The 23,579-nt window shown below is 49.7% G+C and overlaps 2 protein-coding genes across 3 annotated transcripts; one reads left to right on the top strand and one right to left on the bottom strand.

Moving 5' to 3' along the window:
- Nucleotides 1-114: 114 nt before the first annotated feature.
- On the top strand, nt 115-7,973 carry LGALS4 (galectin 4). 2 transcript variants are annotated; one of them, XM_025269079.2, is made up of 10 exons: nt 115-1,343; nt 1,666-1,754; nt 3,403-3,607; nt 4,430-4,564; nt 6,302-6,328; nt 6,442-6,480; nt 6,880-6,909; nt 7,201-7,289; nt 7,485-7,650; nt 7,732-7,973. In XM_025269079.2, the coding sequence occupies exons 1-10, from the start codon at nt 1,299-1,301 to the stop codon at nt 7,876-7,878; spliced, it is 972 nt and encodes a 323-aa protein (XP_025124864.1). In that variant the 5' UTR covers nt 115-1,298; the 3' UTR covers nt 7,879-7,973. The 2 variants fall into 2 exon arrangements, with proteins under 2 accessions (XP_025124864.1, XP_044788228.1); XM_044932293.1 differs by lacking the exon at nt 7,485-7,650.
- Nucleotides 7,974-17,245: 9,272 nt separating this feature from the next.
- On the bottom strand, nt 17,246-19,524 carry LOC102398000 (galectin-7). Its single transcript, XM_006068832.3, has 4 exons — nt 19,421-19,524; nt 18,936-19,024; nt 18,066-18,267; nt 17,246-17,430 (listed from the first exon to the last, which is right to left on the bottom strand). The coding sequence occupies exons 1-4, from the start codon at nt 19,433-19,435 to the stop codon at nt 17,317-17,319; spliced, it is 420 nt and encodes a 139-aa protein (XP_006068894.2). The 5' UTR covers nt 19,436-19,524; the 3' UTR covers nt 17,246-17,316.
- Nucleotides 19,525-23,579: the final 4,055 nt, after the last annotated feature.

The raw sequence follows: 23,579 nt of genomic DNA, 5'->3' as shown, positions 1-23,579 counted from the left end.
GGCAGAAAGAGTAGGTAGATCAATGACCCTGGGGGCTCTAAGGACCACGGTTGTGTTGAATGTTGGGAATAGAGATTTGACCAATTGGGAACGGGAGCTGTGCAGATGATGACCATTCAGAGTGTTGGTGGGCAGGCCAGGCCTGGTAGAAAGTCATGTGACTCCCTTTAGGTTGACAAGGCCCCAGATGGTCTCCCTGCCTGCTTTATGCTCAAGGGCAGAGTCTACCCTGCCTGGTACCCACACACCACAGAACATAGTGGGATCCGGTGCTGGAGTGTGACTAGGAGTCAGCTGCTACACACTCTTGGGCCAACTGCCTCACTTCTTTAAGCTTCGAGTTTTCCATAGGTAATCTCAACCTCCTGGGGAATTAGGACTAGGCGCTTTCACTGCGGTGGCCCAGAGTTCAATCCCTGGTCGGGGAGCTAAGATCATACAAGCCTGGTGGCACTGCCAAAAAAATTAATTAAAAAAAACAACTAACCTCCTGGATTTATGTTTAGAATGAGAGCAAAGTATTATTTTCCCTCTGTCTTTTAGTATTTTAGCATTAATTTGGTGTCTTGTATATGCCACATCCTATTCTGCATATTTATTAATTTAGTGATTACTTTCAAGGACTCTATGAGGTTGATACTATTAATATTCTCCCATTTAACAGACAGGCAAATGGGCAAATTGAAGTGAAGGCCCTGACCCAAGATCAAACAGCCAAGAAATGGCAGAGGAAGGAATTCAACCCAGGGCTTCTGGCTCCAGAAGTTGGTGATCTAAAGCACTACATACACAATATAATGTACATAGTAGAGCCATGCAGTGGGCAAGCAATAAATTTAGGTCTTTTCACAGTTCCTGGGAGTACCAAGAGTGCCCAGGTCCTCCCTGCTTTCACTTTTTTCATTGCCCATCTGTTCTGAGCCACTCCTTTTAGCCTTGCCCTGCCCAACCCTCCTGGCCTCACCTTCCTTCTGCTAACAAAGGTCCAGTCAGGTTTTATTGGCTCTGATAAGGGCCAAAGTTCACCAGCACTTCCTCTTTACAAAAGAGCCTAGAGCGGCTCTGAGCTGAGTTGCACCAGGTGTGGCCCCAGTGATCTGGATGCTGGTTGGTCACTAGTGAGGCTGTTAAGAGAAGGGAGCCTGGGATGTGCAGAAGAGAGACCCCACCATGGACCCTGCCCTGCCAGCCACACCCTTATCCTCAGCTATAAGAGCCACCCACCACCTGCTAGCTGCCACCATTCATGACTCCTGCAGCTTTTCTCACAGGAGAAGTCACCAGCCCAGGCTCTAAAGATGGCCTTTGTCCCTGCACCAGGCTACCAGCCCACCTACAACCCGGTGAGATACCCTAACCCCGGGGTTAGCTCCACCCAGACCTCCACGCACCAATTTATCCTCATCCTGAGCCTCAGAGGCACCCATCTGTGACCCTTGGGGCTGATTTACCCAATAGTGACCCTGGAGCCTGACTTACTCCCACTCTGACTCTCAGGCTATTTGCTTCCATCTGTAACTCAGCTCTCTTCATCTCACTGATCCCTCCCACTTTGGTTTCCTCTCCCTTGCTTAATGGAGTGGGGCTGGAGGGGCTTCTGAATAAGTGGTAAGGGCTGCAATAGGGAGATGGCCTTTGAGGCCCCTCACCTGACCCCATCTGCAGACGCTGCCCTACCACAACCCCATCCCAGGAGGTCTCAGAGTTGGAATGTCCATTTACATCCAAGGAGTGGCAAGCGAGCACATGAAGAGGTAAGACCCTCCCCTGTGCCAGGCGAGCAAAGGAGGAAGTGGGGAGGGAAGGGGGTGACTACAAACGGGGCTTCCAGCCCAAATGCAGGAGGCCTACTTCCCTTCCTCCACCCTGGCTGAGAAGAGGACTCTATGTCACTGCATCGGATGGCCAAAGACCAGCCCTGGTCTGGGGAGTCCAGGGTTTGGTGATCAGATCAAGAAGGGGACCCTCGGGACTGGGAGGTGTCAGGGAGACTCACTATGACAGGTGGCCCCAAACTTGGACCACTGGATTGGAATTGATGGGTATGATAGCATGAATTAAGATCATGGGCTCAGAACTGGTCCGCTTGAGTTCACATCCCAGATCTGTCACTTACCAACAGTGTGACTGGGAAAGCTCTGTGTGCTTTACTTTCTCATCTGTAAAATGAGTTTTGAGGATTCAATGTGTAAAATGTGTAAAGTAGTATAATCAGTGCTACAATAACTTAGCTTTTAAAAAAATGTTATTTTATTAATTTATTTACTTTTGGCTTCATTGCTGCATACATGGTCTTCATTGCTGCATACAGGCTTTTCTCTAGTTGCAGTGAGGGGGCATTACTCTCTAGTGGCAGTGTGCGGGCTTCTTATTGTGGTAGCTTAGCTTGATGTGAAACAGGCTCGAGAGCTCGGGCTTCAGTAGTTGTGATGCATGGGCTCAGTAGTTGCTGCTCACGAGCTTAGGTGCCCTGGCACATGTGGAATCTTCCCAGACCGGGGATTGAACCCATGTCCCTTTCACTGGCAGGCAGAGTCCCAACCACTGGGCCATCAGAGAAGTCCTTAGATTTTTTTATGGCTTTAAAATAGGATCGTCGTTTCTTTGTTCATTTTTTATACATCCGCTGAGCGCCCACTCTGTGCCTAGACGCTGGGAACAGAGCAGTCAACAGGACAAAGATCCCTGGAGCTGACATCCTAGTAGAGGAGAGGGATAAAAAATAAATTTAACTCAAATATACAATTTGGCAAATGGTGATAAATGCTATGGAGACAAATAAGGAGAGAAGAGAGATGGGGAACAGATGTGGGGGAGAGGATGTGGCATTGTCCCATTAAATAAGGTGGCCAGGGAAGGGAACTTTTCAGCAAAGACCTGAAGGAGGTGAGGGAGGGAGTCTGGGGTGTGTCTGAGGTGTATCTGACTGCCAAGTCCTGAGGCAGGTGTGTGCCTGCCCCCTTGAGGTAATTTGTGGGATGCTGATGTGAAATGAGCTGTGGAAAGTGCTCGGATTTGGGTCTTGAAATGGTTGGATGGCATCACTGACTCCATGGACATGAGTTTGAGCACGCTCCAGGAGTTGGTGATGCACAGGGAAGCCTGGCATGCAGCAGTCCATGGGGTCGCAAAGAGTTGGACAGGACTGAGCAACTGAACTGAACTGAGAGTCCCTCTGGCTGCACGTGGGGAATGGGCTTCAGGAACTGGGGACGGGGATAAAGAGACTTGAACTGATAGATTCAAGTTTGTCGGGGCAAACGCAGGAGTCCCAGGGGTGGTCCTATTTGAAACTGGGTGGGGGAAGGATTTCTCATAAGGACAGGGAGTAAGCGACGGGGTAGCGATGGGAAACTGCCCCTTGGAGTGCGGCCAAGGGTACAGCCCTCCGTGTCCCGCCAGGTTCTTCGTGAACTTCGAGGTGGGGCAGGGCCAAGGGGCAGACGTCGCCTTCCACTTCAATCCCCGCTTTGATGGCTGGGATAAGGTGGTCTTGAACTCGAAGCAGAACGGCTCGTGGGGCAACGAGGAGAGGAAAATGAGCATGCCCTTCCGCAAGGGCGCGGCCTTCGAGCTGGTGTTCATGGTCACGACGGAGCACTTCAAGGTCAGAGCCGTGGGGGCGGGGCCTCCCCGCCCCGCTCCTCCCTCCCTCCTTTTCTTCCTTTCTTCCTGTCTGCCTGCCTGCCTTTCTTCCCTTACTCCCTCCCACCCGCCGTTTCTTTCTTCTTTTTCCCTCTCTCCCTTTCCCCTCTCTCCTCCCTTTTTTCTTTTCTTTTCTTTCTTTCCTGCCTATTAGCCAATTCTTTTTCTTTTAATTTTTTTTTCATTTAGAACTTTTTAAATACAAATTCTCTCATCTCTTTTTCTTATTCCCATTCCTCCACCGTGGAGACCCTTCTGACATGTTTCGCGTTTATCATCTTGCCCCTCTGTGTTCTTGGGAGATTGAGATTTGTGTTAGTCGCTTCAGTCGTATCCAACTCTTTGCCACCCCATGGACTGCAGCCCGCCAGGCTCCTCTGTCCCTGAAATTCTCCAGGCAAGAATACTGGAGTGGGTTGCCCTTCTCCTCAGGGGATCTTCCTGACCCAGGCGTCGAACCCAGGTGTCCCACATTGCAGGCAGACTCTTTAACTTCTGAGCCACTAGGGAAGCCCCAACACACACAAAAGGAAGCACCGAATTGTGGGAAACCCTCCTCTCCTGGGCCAGGGCTGATAGCTGTCAACTCCAGGTCTGTCTGCTCCCATCTCTACCTGCCACTTCCCCTCCCCTATTATTTAACTGCAAATCCTAGATATCATATAATTTCATTCATAAATATTTTTGTTTTGACCCCATGTCAAAAAGCTCCCTATTGCCTGCTTCCTGTTTCTACCTTCCCAAGGTCATGGGTGCCGACTCTGACCTTACCCCTGCCCTCCAGGTGGTGGTGAATGGGACTCCCTTCCATGAGTTTAAGCACCGGATCCCGCTGCAGATGGTCACCCACCTGCATGTGGATGGTGACCTGAGGCTTCAATCAATTAACTTCATTGGAGGCCAGCCCCCCTCAAACCAGGTGTGTGGTGTCTCTCTCTCCTGTCTGCTTGTTTCCTTCCTTAATTCATGCCCATGTTTACTTATTTCCTGGGCACTTTCTCTGTGCCAGACCCACTGCTGGGTGATTCCATGGACCTAGCGACAACCAAGACAATCTACTGGGAAGATGGCTCTGTCGCCAGATGGTGGTGGCCACAGGTGGTCAGTGCGGGGGTGGGAGGTATACAGGTGATTTGGAGAGTCTTTCTTTTTCTAAGGTATTTGAACCATTTTCTACACCATCATTTTGTTTTGTTTATTTTTACTTATTTTTTTGGCTGTGCCACTTGGCTTACAAGATCCTTGTTCCCTGACCAGGGATTGAACCCTGGCCCTTGGTAATGAAAGTACAGAGTACCAACCTCTGGACCATCAGGGAATTCCCTGCAGGGTCTTAAGGAAGGACTTTCTGAAGAAGACATAGGTGTGTGAGCTGAGTCAGAAAGCACAGACCCAGTGACCAGGAAACCCACTCCCAGGTCCATAGTGAACGATTGGCCACCAAAACACAGGCACTAGAACCCTCCCAGCAGCACCACTTGGAGCAACTCAGACTCCATACCCCTGGCATGTCCTCTAGCTGAGGGCTCTCCCCTTCCCAACCTGTGAGTCCCCCAGTCCCTCCCAGGGGAAAGTACTCTCTGACGATCATCAGCCCCATTCTACAGATGTGGGAACTGAGGCACAGAGAGCTTAAGTAACTTGCCCAAGGTCTTGGAGCTTGTAATTGGCAGAGGCACAGATCAAACCACTCTGCCTCCCCAGTGAGGAATGTCTTCATCCATAAGGTAACCTCAGGCCTAGGGTAACCTCATTTTATCTTGTGCTCCGTCAATGTATTGTATTATTTTTTTTAGTTTTTATTTATTTATTTTTGGCCTCACTGCCAAAAATGAGGGAATTCCCTCATCAATGTATCTTAAAAAAAAAAAAAAAAGGAAATCCCCTGGTGGTCCAGGGATTACGACTTTGTTCTTTCACTGCTGAGCACTTGGGTTCGATCCCTGGTCAGGGAACTAAGATCCCACCAAATGCACAATACAGGCAGGAGAAAAAAAAAAAAAAAAGAAGCTATTTTTAAAAACTGGCTTAACACAGAAGTCAAGGCAGAAAGGAGTTCATTAGAAACAGAGAGAAAGGGTGAAGAAAAATTGTCCAGATGGGGGAAAAGGTTTTCCGGGCACAAGAAGCCACAGTTGAGAAGGTGAGGGCAAGTGAGAAACAGAGGCAGGGAGAGCCAGAGACTGAGAAAGAGAGAGTCTCACACAGACTGAAAACGCCTGAGACAGACAGGGGAGAGATGGGAACTCGGCTGGTAAAAGCACCCCTGGTTGCCTCAGGGTGGTCACGCAGAGTGAGGGGCAAATTGTGGTTGGTGATGAGGTGAGCAGAGTATTGTGTGGGCTTGGGAGGTGTTCTGAGGATGCTCACTTTATTGCGGGACTCCTGGATTGAGGAGGGAGGTGAGGAGTGGATGAGGGTCCTGGGACAGCAGGAAGCCAGGATGGGGCAGGTATCAGCCTTGTCCTAGAGGGGTGGGGAGAGGTGCACTGAAGATCCCTAAACTTGATGAGTTCCTTGCCATGAATGAGCCATCTGGGCACACCCAGAGTTCCCATGGATGGTGGTGGCGGGCTGCCCTGGGGCAGGCATCCTTGACACCTTCCAGGCCCTAGTTTGGGGCCCTCCTCATTGCCTCCTTCTCCTCTCTCCACAGATGCCCATGCCTGCTCAGGTGTACCCAGTAAGTACCTGCTGGTGGGTGATGGACTTCCCCTCGAGGTGGGGGTTCAGTGGCTGAGGAGGCCCTGGGGCCCCCAGCCTCTCACCACTCATGTCTTCCTTCTATCCATGTAGAGTCCCGGACAGTACTATCAACAACAGAGCAGACTGCCTGTAAGTGGGACGGTGTATGGCCATTTGGGTGTTGGGTGGTAAGAGTTGGGGGGTGGTCAGATTGGTTCCCAGTTGTATTAATCCAGCACCTAGAGATATGCCTGCATGTAGTAGCTGTTGTTGTTTAGTCGCTCAGTCGTGTCTGACTGTTTGTGACCCCATAGACTGTAGCCCTCCAGGCTCCTCTGTCCATGGGATTCTCCAGGCAAGAATACTGGAGTGGGTTGCCATTTCCTTCTCTGGGCAAACTTCCCAACTCAGGGACTGAACCCACATCTCCTGCATTGGCAGGTGGATTCTTTATCTCTGAGCCATCAGGGACGGCCCCTGTATGCCATAGGTGTGCCCTAATTTTTGTCGAATATTACAGAATAGTATCTCCTCTTCCTCACTTCACAGACCATGGAGGGACCCCCAGCCTTCAACCCGGTAAGGTGTCTGGCAGGAGTTTAGGGTTCTGTGGTGGGAAGTTTGTGGGAAAACAGGAGTGGGAGGTCCTGAACCACTGGGAGCCTTGAGAAGGTTGGAAACAGAACGGGCAGAGCACATTTGGGACAGGAGGTGGGTGGGGAGAGGGTAGAATTGGTGGTCAGAGTCGGTGGGGCTTGGAGGTTTGCAGCGTTTCCCACAATAAGTGAACGCTCCTCTCTGAAAATTCATCCCTGCCTCTGGCTTCTGGGGACCTGAGAGATGTTGGAGTGTTGTGTTTTCTTTCCACAGCCCGTGCCATTTAATGGGAGACTGCAAGGGGGGCTCATAGCTCGAAGAACCATCATTATCAAGGGCTACATACCCCCCACAGCCAAGAGGTACAGAATCTAGATTGAGGTGTGAAATCTCTGTCGCCATCATTGCTCAAACCTAGGAGTCTGAACCCTCAATCCCCTCCTCCATTGGAGACCCTGGAGTCCAGGCCCCAGTTCCCTCTTTCCTTGGGGAGCAAGGTGCTCCCCCAGCCCCCCTCCCATACCCCCACCTTACTCCTGCCTTCCTCTCTGCCCCAGCTTTGTCATCAACTTCAAGGTGGGATCCTCTGGGGACGTGGCTCTGCACATTAACCCCCGCATGACCGAGGGCGCTGTGGTTCGGAACAGCTTTCTGAATGGCTCTTGGGGATCTGAGGAGAGGAAGGTCCCCCACAACCCGTTTGGTCCTGGACAGTTCTTTGATGTGAGTCTGGGGTCTCTTTCCCTGCTTCCCTCCGAAGCGTCTGTCCTGGCCCTGGCCTCATGCCTGCCCTTCTCCCTGCAGCTGTCCATTCGTTGTGGCGCAGATCGCTTCAAGGTGTATGCCAATGGCCAGCACCTCTTTGACTTCTCCCATCGCCTCTCAGCCTTCCAGAGGGTGGACTTGGTGGAGATCCACGGTGATGTCACCTTGTCCTACGTCCAGATCTGATCTATTCCTGGGGCCATAACCCTTGGGAACACAGAGGAAGATCCTGTAGGACCCTTTCTAAGCCCCTAATAAAATGTCTGAGGGTGTCTCATGAATGTATGTGACTCCATTCACTTCCCTCATTGTCTCTTTCTTTTTGATTCAGCCATCCAGTCATCTGGTCATCCATCTTCTCATCATAATAAACCTAGGCCTTTGAGTGTATCAACCCATTCACTCCTCACAATGCCAATAGGTAGGAACTATTAATATCTTCCATGTGTAAATGATGAGGAAACAGGCAAAGAAAAATGAACTTCACTGCCTAAGGTCACAGAGTCCATAAATGGCAGAACTAGGATTCAAATCAAGGTGGTCTGGCTCCCGTGCTCAACCACTGTGTAGTCTTGTAGTGGGAATTCCTAATAATGTACTTTTACAGGCTTGAGAAATTTCACAGAAATAGCACCTGAAAAAACAGCATATATTAAGAAATTATGTTAATGATTATCTTTCATGTTTTTCTTAAGAACAATCACCTTGTTACGAACTCCAAGGCCAGACCCAGAAGGGAGTATGACTGGGATCATGAAAACACGGGCCTTGAAACACCAGGTTGGCTCCAGGCATGAACGCTGCCTAAGTACTTGCTAATTGTTCCCGAGACTAGTCCAGAAGGGAACGGCCTGGGATAAGCACAAGGAGATCTGGACTAAGTCAGTGTAGTTATTACGTTTAGAAGTACGTGATTAACATAACCTGTGTCTTGAGAAGGATAAGATCTGAGAAAGTCTTGTAGTATGCAATTAGGAATAAAAGCTGAACTCAGAGTGGACTCTGCCCCTCAGTCCCACATAGGCTGCAGTTCCCCTGACCCATTGCACCAGATTTCGTGTTCTGTCTTCATTCTCGTCACGTGCTCCTGGACCATTAGGGCAACATAACCTGTTGTCCCATCCACCACTATCTCCATCTAACCAAAAGCCATAAATCTATTCAACTTCTAAATATCTAGCCACTCGCTAGTCCATTTATCCATCTGTTCAGCCATCTTTTCATCCAACCCTTCATCCATCCACCCATCCATTCATCTCTCCACCTATCTCTGTCATCATCCAGCAATATTTCTAAAAAGTCATGCAAGCATATGTTCATCCATCCACCTAAATATCCAACCATTCATTCACTCATCAGTCAATCTTCCTCTCCCTTTATCCATTCAGCTCTCTGTTCATCCACTCATCATCCAATCTTTCACCTTCCATCTATTCAAGCATCTTTTTACTCGTTTATTAGTCCATATGTCTACCCATTCAGCCATCCTTACATCCAAATTTCATTCATCCATTCATCTCTTCACTCCTTCATTTGTCCATGCAATTCTCTGCCTTACAGCACATCCATCCATCCATCCATCCATTTGTCCATTCACCTCTCCATCCAGTCATCCATTCATTTCTCCATTTATATCTATCCAGTCATCCATTCATCTCTTCATGATTCATTCCCAACTGTTTATGCACCCATTATTTCTTCATATGTCCACTAACCATCTGTCATTTATTCAGACATCCCTTTATCATCACCTTTGTGTTGATTTAGTAATTCATTTATTTATACTTTCTTGCATCCATTTATTCCCTTATAATTTGACTTACTCACTTGCTTGTTCTCATATCCAGTTATTTGTCAGTGCCCACTCAGTTGCTCATTCAGTTTATTGTCTCATTCATTCACCTAGTCTAGTTCTCAAACAGTTCTACATTGCAATTTCCTGGGGAGCTTTTAAAAAATATTGATATCTGATCCCAACCCAGACCATGATTTGATTAAACTATATAAAAACACCATTTTTGTAGGTTTAAAATGCTTAAATATCAATCATTCCATATGTTCCAGCCTGGTATATCAGTAGCAGGTTCCAGGCATCAATATGTTCATTTAGGTCTCCAGATGATTCTATGGATTTGTCAGACTCTGATACAAGATGTTCCTCAGACCCTGGATGGATGCTAGGAGGGGTCAGGAAGGGAGGAGGGATGACCTGGGCAACCTCCAGTCTGAGGCTTCTCCTTCTGGACTCTCTCTTGTCACACTGAACAGTCACTGCCCAGGAATGGCCATGGAGCTACACATCAGACCTGAGCCTAGAGGGGCTTAGGGAGAGGGGCCCCCAAAGAGCTGGGGAGGTCATGTCTGATTTTGTATCACTGCTGCAAAATGTCTGAAGAAATAATGGCTACAGACTTACCCAATTTTATGGAAGACATTAGATTCTAGATCCAAGAAGCTCAGTGTACTGCAAGTAGGATAAATACAAAGAGATCCGTACCTAGACCCAACATAGGCAAACTGCAGGAAGAAGGAAAAACGACTAGGACAGTTTTGAAAGCTGCAAGTGAAAAACAGCTCAACACAAACAGGGGAACAGCATGTGTTTACAGAAAGAACTAACTGTTCACAGAAACGGTGGAGGTCAGAATGCAGTTGAATGATTTATTCAGAGTACTAAAGAAAGGAAAACTGTCAATAATTCTATATTCAACAAAACTACATTTTAAAACTGAAGGCAAGGGACTTCCCTGGTGGTCCAGTGGTTGAGAATCCTCCTGCCAATGCAGAGGATGAGGATTCAATCCCTGGTTGGGGAACTAAATTCTCACATGCCCAGGGCAGCTAAGCCCATGGGCCACACCACAGAGCACTCTGAAACCCATTTGCCACAACTACAGAGAAGCCAGCGTGCTGCAGCAAAGGGTCCTGCAGGCCACAGGAAGGTCCCGCACACCACACCTGAGACCCAACACAGCCCAACATGATCAAATAGCTAAGTAAATATTAAAAAAACAAAACCGAAGGCAAAAGAAAGACATTCTCAGGTAGACAAAAATCAAGAATTCATTGTGAGCTGATCTACCCTGTTGGAAATGCTGAAGAAAGTCCTTCACTTTGAAAGAAAATGACATCAAATCCACGGGAAGAAAGAAATGAAGAATCCTAGAAATTATAAATATGTGGATAAACATTTTTAAAAATCAGTGTTTTTCTTTGTTTTTTTTTTTTTAATTTAAAAATGTGATTGTAAAAGTGGAAATTATAACACTATGTTGTAGAGTGTATAACATATATGGATGTGATGGAACAACAGTAGCACAAAATAAGGTGGGAAATGGAGATATGTTGGAACAAGTCTGCTATATTTTACTGTAATTCAATATGTATTAACCTAAAGTTGACTGTGATCATTTATAGTATAAATATTGTCATCCCTAGAGTGGCCATTTAAAAACCAGCTTTCAAAATATATAGTTTTTTAAAAAAATAAACAGAGGAATTTAAATAGTATACTAAAAGTTGTTTAACACAGGAGAAGGTAGTGAATGAGTCACAGCGAGTGAAAACGGACAACAAAATGGCAGCCATGAAGCCAACCATATCGATCATGACATCACATGTGAATGACATAAACATTCCAATCTAAAGTCAGAGATCATCTGTGGTAGTCAGCTTCCAAAGTGGCCTCCAAGGATACTCACACCCTTGTGTGAACACCTCCCAAACTACCAGTGCTGCTGTGAATGAGTAGGAAAATACGGCAGAACTCGTGGTACAAACGGGGTTATGAGACACTGCAGCTTCTGTCTGGGCTTGTTCTACCGCTGACATTTTTCCATCCCTCCTCTCGGAGGAGTCAGGAACTTCTTGAACAGTCCTGGGTAAGTGTTCATGTGACAAGAGACTGAAACTCCTGCCAGCACTCATGTGTGTGAGCCCTCTTTGGAGAAGCTCCTGTAATCCCAGTCAAGCCTTGAGAATAGGGGTTGCAAACTTTTTCTATAATGTTGTTGTGTGTTGTTTAGTTACTAAGTCGTGTCCAACTCTTCGCCACCCCATGGACTGCAGCTGGCCAAGCTCCTCTGTCCATGGGATTTTCCAGGCAAGGACACTGGAGTGGGTTGCCATTTCCCTCTCTAGGAGATCATCCCAACCCAGATTCAAACCAGAGTCTCCTGCACTGGCAGGCAGATTCTTTCCTGCTAAGCTGCCAAGCCACATAGTAAACCCTTTAGGCGTTGTGGTTGACCTGAAAAATTCCTGAAATCCACTGGTGAAGCGCAAAAGCAGCCAATAGGCAATACATAAATGAAAGAGCATGACTATGTTCCAGTAAAACTATTTATGGACACTGAAATGTGTATTTCATATCATTTTCAGAGTTATGAAATATTCTTTTTTTTTTTTCACTTTTTCCCAGCTATTTTAAAGTGTGGAAATCATTCTCAGATTGTGACTCTTACAAAAACAGGCATTGGGTGGATTTAGCCCACTGCCATAGTTTGCCAAAACTTCTTTCGGATGATAGAAACTTCACTGATAGTTTGTAGCTTCATGAAAACTCAGCACCCAACCACCTACTTAAGCCACTCCTGGACTCCAAACTTCAGAAACAGTAAGACAATAAGTATTTGTTATTTTATGACGTTAATGGGATACTTTGCTATGAAGCAATAGATAATAATACACTGTCAGCCTGAATAAGAAAGTCAGACCCAAGCATATGCTTATTTGTACTTTAGATCTAACTTTTTAGACATAAAAAAGTTGAAAGTAAAAGGATAAGAAAAATACCAGGCAAACAGTAAGCATAAGAGAGTGAGGACAAAATTGGTATCAGTGCAATAGATGTTAAAAAAATTTTACTAGAGACAAAGAAGAACATAGAAAGTGAAAGTGGAGAGAGAAAAAGTTGGCTTAAAGCTCAACATTCAGAAAACGAAGATCATGGCATCCGGTCCCATCACTTCATGGGAAATAGATGAGGAAACAGTGGAAACAGTGTCCGATTTTATTTTTCTGGGCTCCAAAATCACTGCAGATGGTGACTGCAGCCATTAAATTAAAAGACGCTTACTCCTTGGAAGGAAAGTTATGACCAACCTAGATAGCATATTCAAAAGCAGAGACATTACTTTGCCAACAAAGGTCCATCTAGTCAAGGCTATGCTTTTTCCTGTGGTCATGTATGGATGTGTGACACCCTACTCCAGTACTCTTGCCTGGAGAGTCCCATGGATGGAGGAGCCTGGTAGGCTGCAGTCCATGGGGTCGCAGGGGGTCAGATACGACTGAGCGGCTTTGCTTTCACTTTTAACTTTCATGCATTGGAGAAGGAAATGGCAACCCACTCCAGTGTTCTTGCCTGGAGAATCCCAGGGACGGGGGAGCCTGGTGGGCTGCCGTCTATGGGGTCGCACAGAGTCGGACACGACTGAAGTGACTTAGCTTAGCTTGTATGGATGTGAGAGTTGGACTGTGAAGAAGGCTGAGCACCAAAGAATTGATGCTTTTGAACTGTGGTGTTGAAGAAGACTCTTGAGAGTCCCTTGGACTGCAAGGAGATCCAACCAGTCCATTCTGAAGGAGATCAGCCCTGGGATTTCTTTGGAAGGAATGATGCTAAAGCTGAAATTCCAGTACTTTGGCCACCTCATGCGCAGAGTTGACACATTGGAAAAGACTCTGATGCTCGGAGGGATTGGGGGCAGGAGGAGAAGGGGATGACAGAGGATGAGATGGCTGGAGGGCATCACTGACTCCATGGACGTGGGTCTGGGTGAACTCCAGGAGTTGGTGATGGACAGGGAGGCCTGGCGTGCTGCGATTCATGGGGTCGCAAACAGTCGGACACGACTGAGCGACTGAACTGAACTGAACTGAACTGACATCAAATATACACATCAAAGATACACATGTAGGGAATTTCCTAGAGCTCCAGTGGTTAGGACTTGACGGGTTCACAGCAGCGGGGCAGGGATTCTATCCTTGGTCAGGGAACTAACATCCTGCATGCCCAGAGGCATGGCAAAGACAAAAAAAAAAAAAGACAAAAAACCCCAAACACATGTATATTGCTAAGTGACCAAAGCAAGGTGAGTAGGTGGAGAACTCAATTTTATGCAGGGAGGGGCGGGAAAACTGCATATGCATGAGTTTAGGAGTATAGAGAGGACTTCTTTGGTGGTCCAGTGGTTAAGAATCTGCCTTGTAATGCAGGGGACACTGGTTCCACCCCTGGTCTGGGAAGATTCCACGTGCCAAGGGACAACCGGGCTGGTGTGCCACAAATACGGAAGCCCACGCGCCCCAGAGCCCAGCTCCACAAGAGACGCCACCACAACTGACGTAGCCCGAGCCCCGCAACTAGAGAGCAGCAATGAGGACCCAGCACAGCCCAGAAGTAGATAAATAATAAAATATTTATATACATTAAAAAGGTAAATAATAAAACATATTTTTAAAAAAAGAAGTACAGAGTTTTAGAAAGAAACACAAGAAATGAAGACACTGGTAACAGAAGTTTATTCTTATAAAGGAGGACTTTCATAGGCATGTTTTATATATTTATATTTTTCTGTTTTGAAATGACAAACACAGAAAGTTGTAAGCACAGCACAAACATTTTTTTTTCCTATACACATTTGAGCACTAGTTGCCAATATGCTGCCTGATCGCCTTCAAATACTTCACTGTGTATTTCCACACAAACAAGAACATTTTTTGCATGTCCACTGTAAGGCCACAGTGAAAATCAGGAAATCTACGGGCATGGAGAACTATCATCTGTTCTGAAGACTCGAACCGCGTTTACCATGGTGCCAATGACTACTTTTCACTGCAAACCTGGAAATTTGTACCGTAAGTGTATCTGTGTACATGTGAGCTTGGTTGCTCAGTGGTGTCCAACTCTTTGCGACCCCATGGACTGGAGCCCGCCAGGCTCCTCCGTCCATGGGATTCTCCAGGCAAGAATCCTGGAGTGGGTCGCCATTTCCTCCTCCAGGGGATCTTCCTGACCCAGGGATCAAGTCCGGGTATCTTGTGTTGCAGGCAGATTCTTTACCATCTGAGCCACCAGATCTGCTCTGTGTGTGTGTGCATGTGTGCGTGTGTGTACATGTCTCTGGTAGCTCAGACGGTAAAGAATGCCTGGGAGACCTGAATTCGATCCCGGGGTTGGGAAGATCCCCTAGAGGAGTGCATGGCAACCCACTCCTGTATTCTTGCCTGGAGAATCCCCATGGACAGAGAAGTCTTGCAGGCTACAGTCCATGGGGTCACAGAGTCGGACACTACAGAGCGACTAAGCACAGCAGGAATATATCCTTGAAGAGGCAAAAACAAAAAACAACAACAACAACAAAAATGAGCCCAGGGGACCAGGGGAATTCAGACTTTCCTGGGTCTTCCACTGGGAGAGGGGAGCCTTCATCCCACGATTCATCCAGAGACACACTCTCAAGAGCTGAACCTGGGGTGGGGTGACTTCAGCCGAAGGGCCTCAAGGGGCAGAAAAATGGGTCCAGAAAAGGCTGAAGCCCCGCGCAGCACGGCTGGTCTTCCCACCACCCCAGGTTCAGTAGGGAACCGGTCCCAGCTTGCTGAGCCTCTGTTCTTAAGCCGAGGCTCAGCAAGTTTTAAACTTCTGTAGCAGACACGGAATTTTCCAGGCAAGAACACTGGAGCGGGTTGCCATTTCCTGCTGCTGCTGCTAAGTCACTTCAGCCGTCTCCGACTCTGTGCGACCCCATAGACGGCAGCCCACCAGGCTCCCCCGTCTCTGGGATTCTCCAGGCAAGAACACTGGAGTGGGTTGCCATTTCCTTCTCCAATGCATGAAAGTGAAGAGTGAAAGTGAAGTCGCTCAGTCGTGTCCGACTCTTGGCGACCCCATGGACTGCAGCGTACCAGGCTCCTCCGTCCATGGGATTTTCCAGGCAAGAGTACTGGACTAGGCCAGGGGATTTTCCCAACCCAAGGATCAGAACCCACGTCTCTTACATCTTCCATGGACACGGAAGCTGGGTGCATTCCGCCAGAGGCGCGGCCCCGGACTTTCCCAGAACCCGGCCCAGCCCTCCGTGCGCGGCTGGCATGCTGCACCCTCCCGGCTCCATCCGCAGGTGACAACCCCGGCAGCTGCGAGCGCCTCGCTGAGGGGGTTGGGGGTGATCGTGTGTCCCTGACTACCCCCGGCCCCCACCAGAGCCCTTCAGTGGCGGCCCAGAGAACCCCTGAATCCAGATAATCCCAACCTGGAGGTCGCGGGGTGGGAGCAGTGGGGGGAGACTGGGCGTCTGCAGGGACCCAGCTCCCCCTTTCCCGTAGAATCTCGGGTAAGACCGGGTTGGGGATGGGACGCTCGCAGCCTTCGGGTGAGCCCAGGAGGACGAAGTGTGTGGACCCACTAGACATGGCAGACCCGCCCTTCGCGTCCAGCGTCTCCTCCGCGGGGAGGCTGGCGCTCCAGTGCGCTTCTGACCCGGGGCACAAAGGGCGGAAGCCTGTCCAGACCCGACTGCCAGAGGTCTAGGCAGGTGAAGTCCGATTTGCTTCCGAACCCCTCCCCGCACGAGCCACCTGCAGCCGCCTGGAGGTGGGGGAAGCTGGGGAGAGACAAGAAGCTGGGGGTGCGTGCGGGGAGCCTGAAATTCACTCACCTGAGGTCCCCAAGGGACCTGATTGCAGACGAACCGATTGGGGGGTCTGTTACACGGGGGCGCCAAGGGAAGGCTTGTGTATGTGTGTGTGTATGTGCTCAATCGCTCGGTCGTGTCCGACTCTTTGAGACCCCATGGACTATGGCCTGTCAGGCTTTTCTGTCCATGGGATTTCCCAGGCAAGAATACTGGAGTGGGTTGTGGTGTCCTCCTCCAGGGATCTTCCGACCCTGAGATTGAAACCGCAATTCCTGCATTGGCAGGCGGCTGGAGCCACCAGGGAAGTCAAGGGAGGGCTTAGAAAAGGAAAGTCGCTCAGTTGTGTCCAACTCTTTGCGACCCCATGGACTATACAGTCCATGGAATTCTCCAAGCCAGAATACTGGAGTGGGAGCATTTTCCTCCTCCAGGGGTCTTCCCAACCCAGGGATTGAACCCAGGTCTCCCACATTGCGGGCGGATTCTTTACCAGCTGAGCCTCAGGGGAAGCCCAAGAATACTGCAGTGGGTAGCCTATCCCTTCTTCAGTGGATCTTCCCGACCCAGAAATTGAACCGGGGTTTCCTGCATTGGAGGCAGATTCTTTACTGAATTATCAGGGAAGCCCATAAGGGAGGGACCCTCCAAACTCTTATCGGCTCACCCTCATCGCACTACCACCTGGCTGCTCCGCAAAGTGCAGCAGGAAGGCGAGTCAAAGCCCCAGCCCCACCAGATCGCGACCGTCCCTAGGCCTCTAGGGACAGCACCTGCCTAGTTCTGGGAGATCTAGGCTCAGACCCGCCCCCGCTAGGGCATTGCTGTGTGACCTTCAATCAGTGTCTTCACCTCTCTGAACGTGCTACTCTCGTCTATATGAAGGAGACACTGACACAAAGGAGGAGCACAGATGAGCGACTAAAGACTTTATTTGCCATCCAAGACCCCTACCCCGGGTCTCCGCCAGCCCTCCTGGGAAGGCTCAGAAGATCTTCACCAACTCCAACTGCAGGTCCCCGCCCACCTCCAACGCGCGCACGCGCCCTGGCGGGATCCGGTACCGGAAGTGGTGGTATTCAGAATCTGCTATCACCACCTGCAGGGGCAAAGGGACGCGGCTTAACGTTCCCCAGGCAACTGTGGGGTCATTCCCGCCTCGTACCCACGCGGCGACCTGGACACTCAGGGAACCCTGTCAGGCCCCAGGGCCCCTTTGGGCAAATGGCTACTGTTCACTGTAACCCCTTGTCCTGAGGATTAAATGAATTTATTTTTGACACCTGAGTGCTTTTAGGTTTAGCTGTGGATGTAGTGTCCGCATTGCCGGGGTTCATTGCCTCCCTCGACGTGCAGATTGGAAGTGAAGACTGCCTGGGTGGTAGAGGATCTGCAGCGACCACACCCTGCACTTTCCCTGTCTCCCAGTCCATCCATTCTCCTGCCCCAGAGCCGCTACCTCGGTCGCCAGTGGGCAGGGAATAGGATCCAGGATGTCTACAACTCCCGGCTGGAAACCCACCTTTTGGGCACTTGGCTCTCCCTCTCTGGTCCTTGGCACTGCTACACGCCTGCCCTCTGACAGTAGTGCGCTTGCACCAGGGGAGGTGAGGAACTGGGGAGGCCCTGCCCACCTTGGCCACGCCTTTGCTCCCAACCTCTGCCAAGGGCCTTCCTGGCCTCGCCAAGGGAAGAGACTTGGGTGTCGGAGCCCGCCCTGTGGAAGAGACACACCTTGAAGCCTTCTTCGGTGGCAATGAGGAGCACGTCGAAGGGCTGCCCTCGCTGGAAGGGAATGCCTGAGCCCCGTTCCTCTGCGCCCCAGGTGCCGCGCTCCAGGGTGTTGAAGACCACCGTGGACTCGTCCAGGCGGGGGTTGAAATGCAGGGCGGCATCACTGCCTGGTTCCTCACTGCACAGCAGGTTTACGTAGAACCTGGCAGGTGGTGGAAGAGAGGGGCATCCGATAGAGAATTAACCCTTTGCCAGAGCATATCTAGAGGGACCTGAGAGCCACAATCAGGGGGAAAGGGGTGGTGGACTGGAGGCCACGAGCCCAGATTGCAGGGCACCCGAAAACCAACTGGGGACCTGGACACACATCCACCTAGACCAGGGCCTGGGTCCCCCTCGTTTCCAGAGTTTGAGAGGACCAAGGAGTCATGGTCCTGAAGACGAGAGTGCTCCCAGTTCCCAGAGGGCTGAGAACAAGGCGAGGGACCCCAGTAGTCCCAGGCACCGTAGATTCTCAGAAATCCTGAAGACTGGACCCAGGTAGTCGTAGGATTGATTGCTTAGGCCTTCCATATGCTGAGGGCACCTCTGATTCACAGATCATATTTCCAAAGTGGCTGTGGTCTCAGACTGGAAGTCATATCATTGCCCTGGAATGCCCAGATTCTTACAATGATGTAGGGACCCCACCTCCACAGTCATGGGACAGATAAGTGAAGACATCAGATTCCAGAGGGCAGAAATAGCCTTGGGATTCCAAGATCCTGGTGGGCAAAGTTGGCCTGGGGCTTTGTTCTTTGGGCTGTAAAAGTGGGGTTCACTGAGCCTGGAAACCTCCCACCCGTTACCGCTGAGGCTCGGGGGTCTCACCTGCCAGCCTTGTCGGGGACTAAACCACGAATTCTCAACACAGTGCCCACTCGGATGCCCTCGGGCAGCGAGGTCTTGTGGGGGACATTCTGCAGCAGCCAGAGTGGATCAGGGAGGCAGAGGAGAGAGACAAGTGGGTCAGCTGTGTGGAGAACATGACCAGGACGCAGAGCAGCAGAATCAGAGAGAAGAAAGGGCACAGAGACACGGGAAAGAGAGCCAGGGGCGCAGAGGAACACAGAGACTCAGTAGGAGGATACTCAGAGGGACAGAAAGATAGATAGTAAGGGGAACCAATGGGGGGAGGGGGGAGAGCGTGGGGATGGATTGGGTGAACCCAGAAACGGCAGCCCAGAACATTCTGGCACACCAGAACACCTGCTTTCTCCTTGAAACAGGAGCCCTCAGCCAAGCTCCAGCCCCTCCCCTCTGCCAGTGCAGCCTTGGGTCCAAACCCCTCAAGCCCCCACACTGTGAGCACTCACAAAGCTCCCGGCCATGGCTGGAACAGCGGGATGGCAGTGGCAGTGGGGGCATGGCTGCTGGGACCTTAAATCAAAGCAGGGTGTGCCTGGCCCTGGTGACTCACCCTTTCCACACCCACCACCCACACCTGGCACAGACCCTGGGGCCATGCTGGCCCAGCACCCTCTTTCTAGGGCCTCTGATACGCCTGCCATCCTGAGGATTCCCAGGTGTACGGTCCCTCCCCTTTGAGCTAATAGTGATAGAGACAGTTAACAATAATAACCATACCAGCACAGCACACAGCATGGAAGGCTTGTTGAGACACCATCCCTCCAGCCCTACCTTCCTGCTGCCTGGTGGAGAGAGAAGACTCGCACATCCATTCCATCATGGAAAATCTGAGTCCTGAGAGGCGAAGCTGTGAGCTCAAACTCTGCACCCTCTCTCCCAGGTTAGGACCTGCTGCCTAGGGCTAAGGATGGGTCTCCCCTGAAATTCCAGTTGATGCTCCTGTAATATAATAATAACCATGGCAACAGGATAATGATAGGAAAGGCAGCTAAGAGGACAGGATATTCTGCCCAGTGGTCAAAGCTGTATCCTTGGTGCCTAGTGCAGTGCCTGGCACACAGTAAGTGCTCAGTGAATGTGGATGAAAGAAAGAAGGAAAGATAATGAGAAGTGCCACTGACAAAGCCTCGGGCTTGCCTAGCATGTGGGAGAGACCACTGATCTCTGACAGGCCACTGAGCATAGGGCCCCTGATCACCCTTATCTGACAGATAAGGAAACTGAGGCTCAGAAAGGAGAAGCAGTTTGCTCAAGAAACACAGCTAAGCAGAACCATGCAGACTGTGTGTCTGGCTTTCTTCATCTCTGGAAGTTCCTCTCTGGATTTTTCTGTCTCCAGGATGCCCTAGACCCCCTTGTCTCTGGCTGTCTTGTGTCTCTGTCTACCCCTGTCTCTGACTCTCTCTCTCTCTCTCTCACGTGTTCCTGTCTGTTTCTCTTCTTTGAGCCTCTCTCCTTCCAGAATTGCTTCTTCTCTCCCACCTGGTGTTCAGGACCAGGGACGAGGGAGGGGGAAGAGGACCACCCAGACTCAGATCAAAGGAGATAAAAAAGTGGGAACCACAGGTCCATTTCCAGTTCCCACAGCCCAAGACTCCAGGAGGGGAACACAGGTATGAAGGGTGGGGTAACAAAGAAAATCCTGGAAAGGGTTTGAGGCTAGAGACAGATGGGTCCCCCTAGGGTAAAGCAATTGGAGAGTCATTATTGACCAAAACTTCTAGACAAGAATAGCAGGACAACAAAGGGAGGAAGCTGGGCTCTGCTCAGACCAGATATTTCTTGTTCCTAAAGTCAGGAGACCTCCCCAACCACGTGTGCACAGAAAAGGGTCCTTGCAGGCCAATGGGGGAGCAATATCAAAGGATGCTCTACCCAGAAGCCTTTGTGGTAGGATCCATCTTGACCAAGAGATGTGTGCGCGCACATCGAAGGATCCTGAGATTACCAAATATGAATTGTGAACCAGGCAAATCAAAATGATTGGCCAAAGGAAAACTGGCAGAAATGCCCCATATAAGTGACTTAAAATGCAATGTGGGCACCACTCAGGGACTTTCCCTCTGAGTCTGCCCATTTGTCCTTCTACACATGCAGTACTCTTCCTCTTAATAAACACTTTACTTGCTTCACTACTTCCATCCTTGTGGAAATTCTTTTCTGCAAAGTCAAAGGACCAGGGCCCTTGTCACTGACCACTGGTCTCATCCCTAGGATCTGGTGCTCTCACTGCCAAAACTCAGCCTCAGTCTCTGGCTGGGAACCCAAGCCCCGCTCCAAGCCATTGCCACCCGAGATCAGGTTCTGGAAGGCAGGGAACAGGGGAGGTGTGGGGCTGAGCAGAAACCCCTCCTAGCAGCTTAGCAGCCCAGAACTCCGTGTCCCTCTCCCCACCCCACCCACCCTCCCAGTTGGTACCCCACTCAGCAGAGGGAGAAGAGGCCTGGGGCCGAGCCAGGAATGGAGACTTTGGGTGGAGACAAGACAACTCAGAAGTTGGTCCACCGCCCAAAGCCTCTCAGGCCTGCCAGCCTCCCTCCAGCCCCATCACCGCACAGTTGGTACAGCTGGGGGTGGGGGCGTGGCAAGCTTCTCAGATAGGGAGGGTGGGCAGCTGCATTTAGGTGGGGGCTGCAGGCACCCCCATTTGGCAGAGAACAAAGTGGGCTTAGAGAAAGCCAGCCTTTCTCCAAGGCCTCATGGAAAGGGTAGGGCCAGCGCCTGGTCTATGTGCCAAGGACACCCGACATCGTGATTTTAGAGAAAGTAGTAGGGTTTGAGGTGGTAACACCAGCATCTATTCGGGTGGAGAGTTTCCCAGAATGATGGGTTCTGTTACTCTGATCCATAATCGGGTCCCCTTTGTAGGCCTCCTTCCATACATTGCTGTGTATCCTGATAGCTCATCTTTGTCTTGATTTCTTCATTGTCTCTGGCTGTTTCTTCACATGCTGTCAACCTGTACGTCCAGACTTGTTTTTGATGTTTGGTCAGATATTTGCATTCAATCTGTTATCAGTTTGATTGCTGGTTCATTTCTCATAACTCAGATATGGGCACCCTGGATGCATTCTATCAGTTCTGAAATAATACACTTGGTAGCACTTTTTTTTTTTTTTACCACTTCTAAATAAGCTGGGCTTCCCTGGTGGCTCAGATGGTAAAGTGACTGCCTGCAATATGGGAGGCCCGGGTTCGATCCCTGGCTTGGGAAGATCCCCTGGAGAAGGAAATGGCAATCCACTCCAGTGCTCTTGCCTGGAAAATCCCATGGACAGAGGAGCCTGGTAGGCTACAGTTCTACCAGGGGTCCAAAGAGTCGGACACAACTGAGCAACTTCACTTCACTTCAAATAAGTGGTGAACGTGCTTATTTCCCAAGACTCTTTTTGTTTCCCCAAGCTGCATGTCACATTCATAAATTATCTAGATTTTAACAGAATACTTCCCTGAGCCTTGACAATATACAGACCTGGGCAACCACCACCCCAGTTAAGGTTTAATCAAGGCAGCTTGACCCCCTCCACCTGCCCCAGGACACAGTGTCATTCCTCAGTAGTTAGGAGCCAACGTGTTCATTTGCCATGAAAATAAAAGAAGGATGCCCAGCGGGCCGAGCATGCTGACTTTCCTCTCCTTCAGAAATAACTGGAGCAAAAAATAAATATTCATTGCACCCATGGTGGTTGTGGCAATCGACAATCCCAGGCTCTGTCCGTGTCAGCTTCTTGCTGACTTCAGGTCAGTTTTCATATTCAGTGAAGATAATTCAGGGGCTGCTTTGGTTTTGTAAATTAGTTTACCAATGAGGAAAGTGACATGTTTTCAAAATCTGATTAAAGCCCTGCCATGCTTGGCTTGCAGGATCTTATTTCACCACCAGAAACTGACCTCGGACCCTCGGCAGTGAAAGCACCGAGTCTTAACCACCGGACCCCCCAGGGAATGCAGGGAATGCTCCCAAACCTGACTCTTCCTTAAGCAATTAAGTCCATTGGATAGCTTTTAGTTTTATTTATAAAGATAGTAAGTTGTACCAATCCAATGACTTGCTAAGGAGGAGAATTTTCAGTCATAGTTGGAGGGGGAGGGGACTGAGGGGCGCTGCTCCCCTAGGGCTGGATCAGCTGGGATATCAAAAGGAACCCTGAGAAGGGTGCTCAGTAGAGGCTGACCCTCTGGATAGGAGTAAAGGGAGGACCCCAACCCCATCTGGGAGGAGGTGTCCATGCGGGGCAAGGGGGCGGCCGGATGAGAGTCGGGGGAGGAAATGCCCTGTGGATGTCATGGATGGAGGCAGGTACAGATTCGGACCAAAGAAATGCACCATGATGCTGAACTGAAATTTGAGGTGTCCTTTTAAACTAATGATTTCATGAGTTGGGGGGTTTTTTTGAAGGGGGTTCTTTCAATTTTTTTTTTTAAATTCTGTTAAAATAGAAAACCATGGAATTTACCTTTTTTTTTTTTTTTTTGGCTTCTAGGCTTGCAGGATCTTAGTTCCCCAGCTAGGGATTGAACCAGCACCCCCTGCATTGGAAGGTAAAGTCTTAACCAGGGAAGTCCCTTTCAACCATTTTTTAAAAGTTTATTTATTTTTAACTG

This window comes from Bubalus bubalis, chromosome 18 (genome assembly GCF_019923935.1).
Source record: "Bubalus bubalis isolate 160015118507 breed Murrah chromosome 18, NDDB_SH_1, whole genome shotgun sequence".
In the NCBI taxonomy this organism is placed as follows: domain Eukaryota; kingdom Metazoa; phylum Chordata; class Mammalia; order Artiodactyla; family Bovidae; genus Bubalus; species Bubalus bubalis.
Note: the sequence above shows the minus strand (reverse complement) of the source record. Positions and strands in the feature narration are given on the sequence as shown.

Coding starts and splice junctions, on each gene's coding strand:
- LOC102398000 (XM_006068832.3), bottom strand. Junction 18,268..18,935: donor GTCCCCGACAAGGCTGGCAG/GTGAGACCCCCG, acceptor ACCACCTGCCAG/GTTCTACGTAAACCTGCTGT. Junction 17,431..18,065: donor CCACCGAAGAAGGCTTCAAG/GTGTGTCTCTTC, acceptor TTGCCCCTGCAG/GTGGTGATAGCAGATTCTGA.
- LGALS4 (XM_025269079.2), top strand. CDS start 1,299: ATGGCCTTTGTCCCTGCACCAGGCTACCAGCCCACCTACAACCCG. Junction 1,344..1,665: donor ACCAGCCCACCTACAACCCG/GTGAGATACCCT, acceptor CCCCATCTGCAG/ACGCTGCCCTACCACAACCC. Junction 6,910..7,200: donor GACCCCCAGCCTTCAACCCG/GTAAGGTGTCTG, acceptor TTCTTTCCACAG/CCCGTGCCATTTAATGGGAG.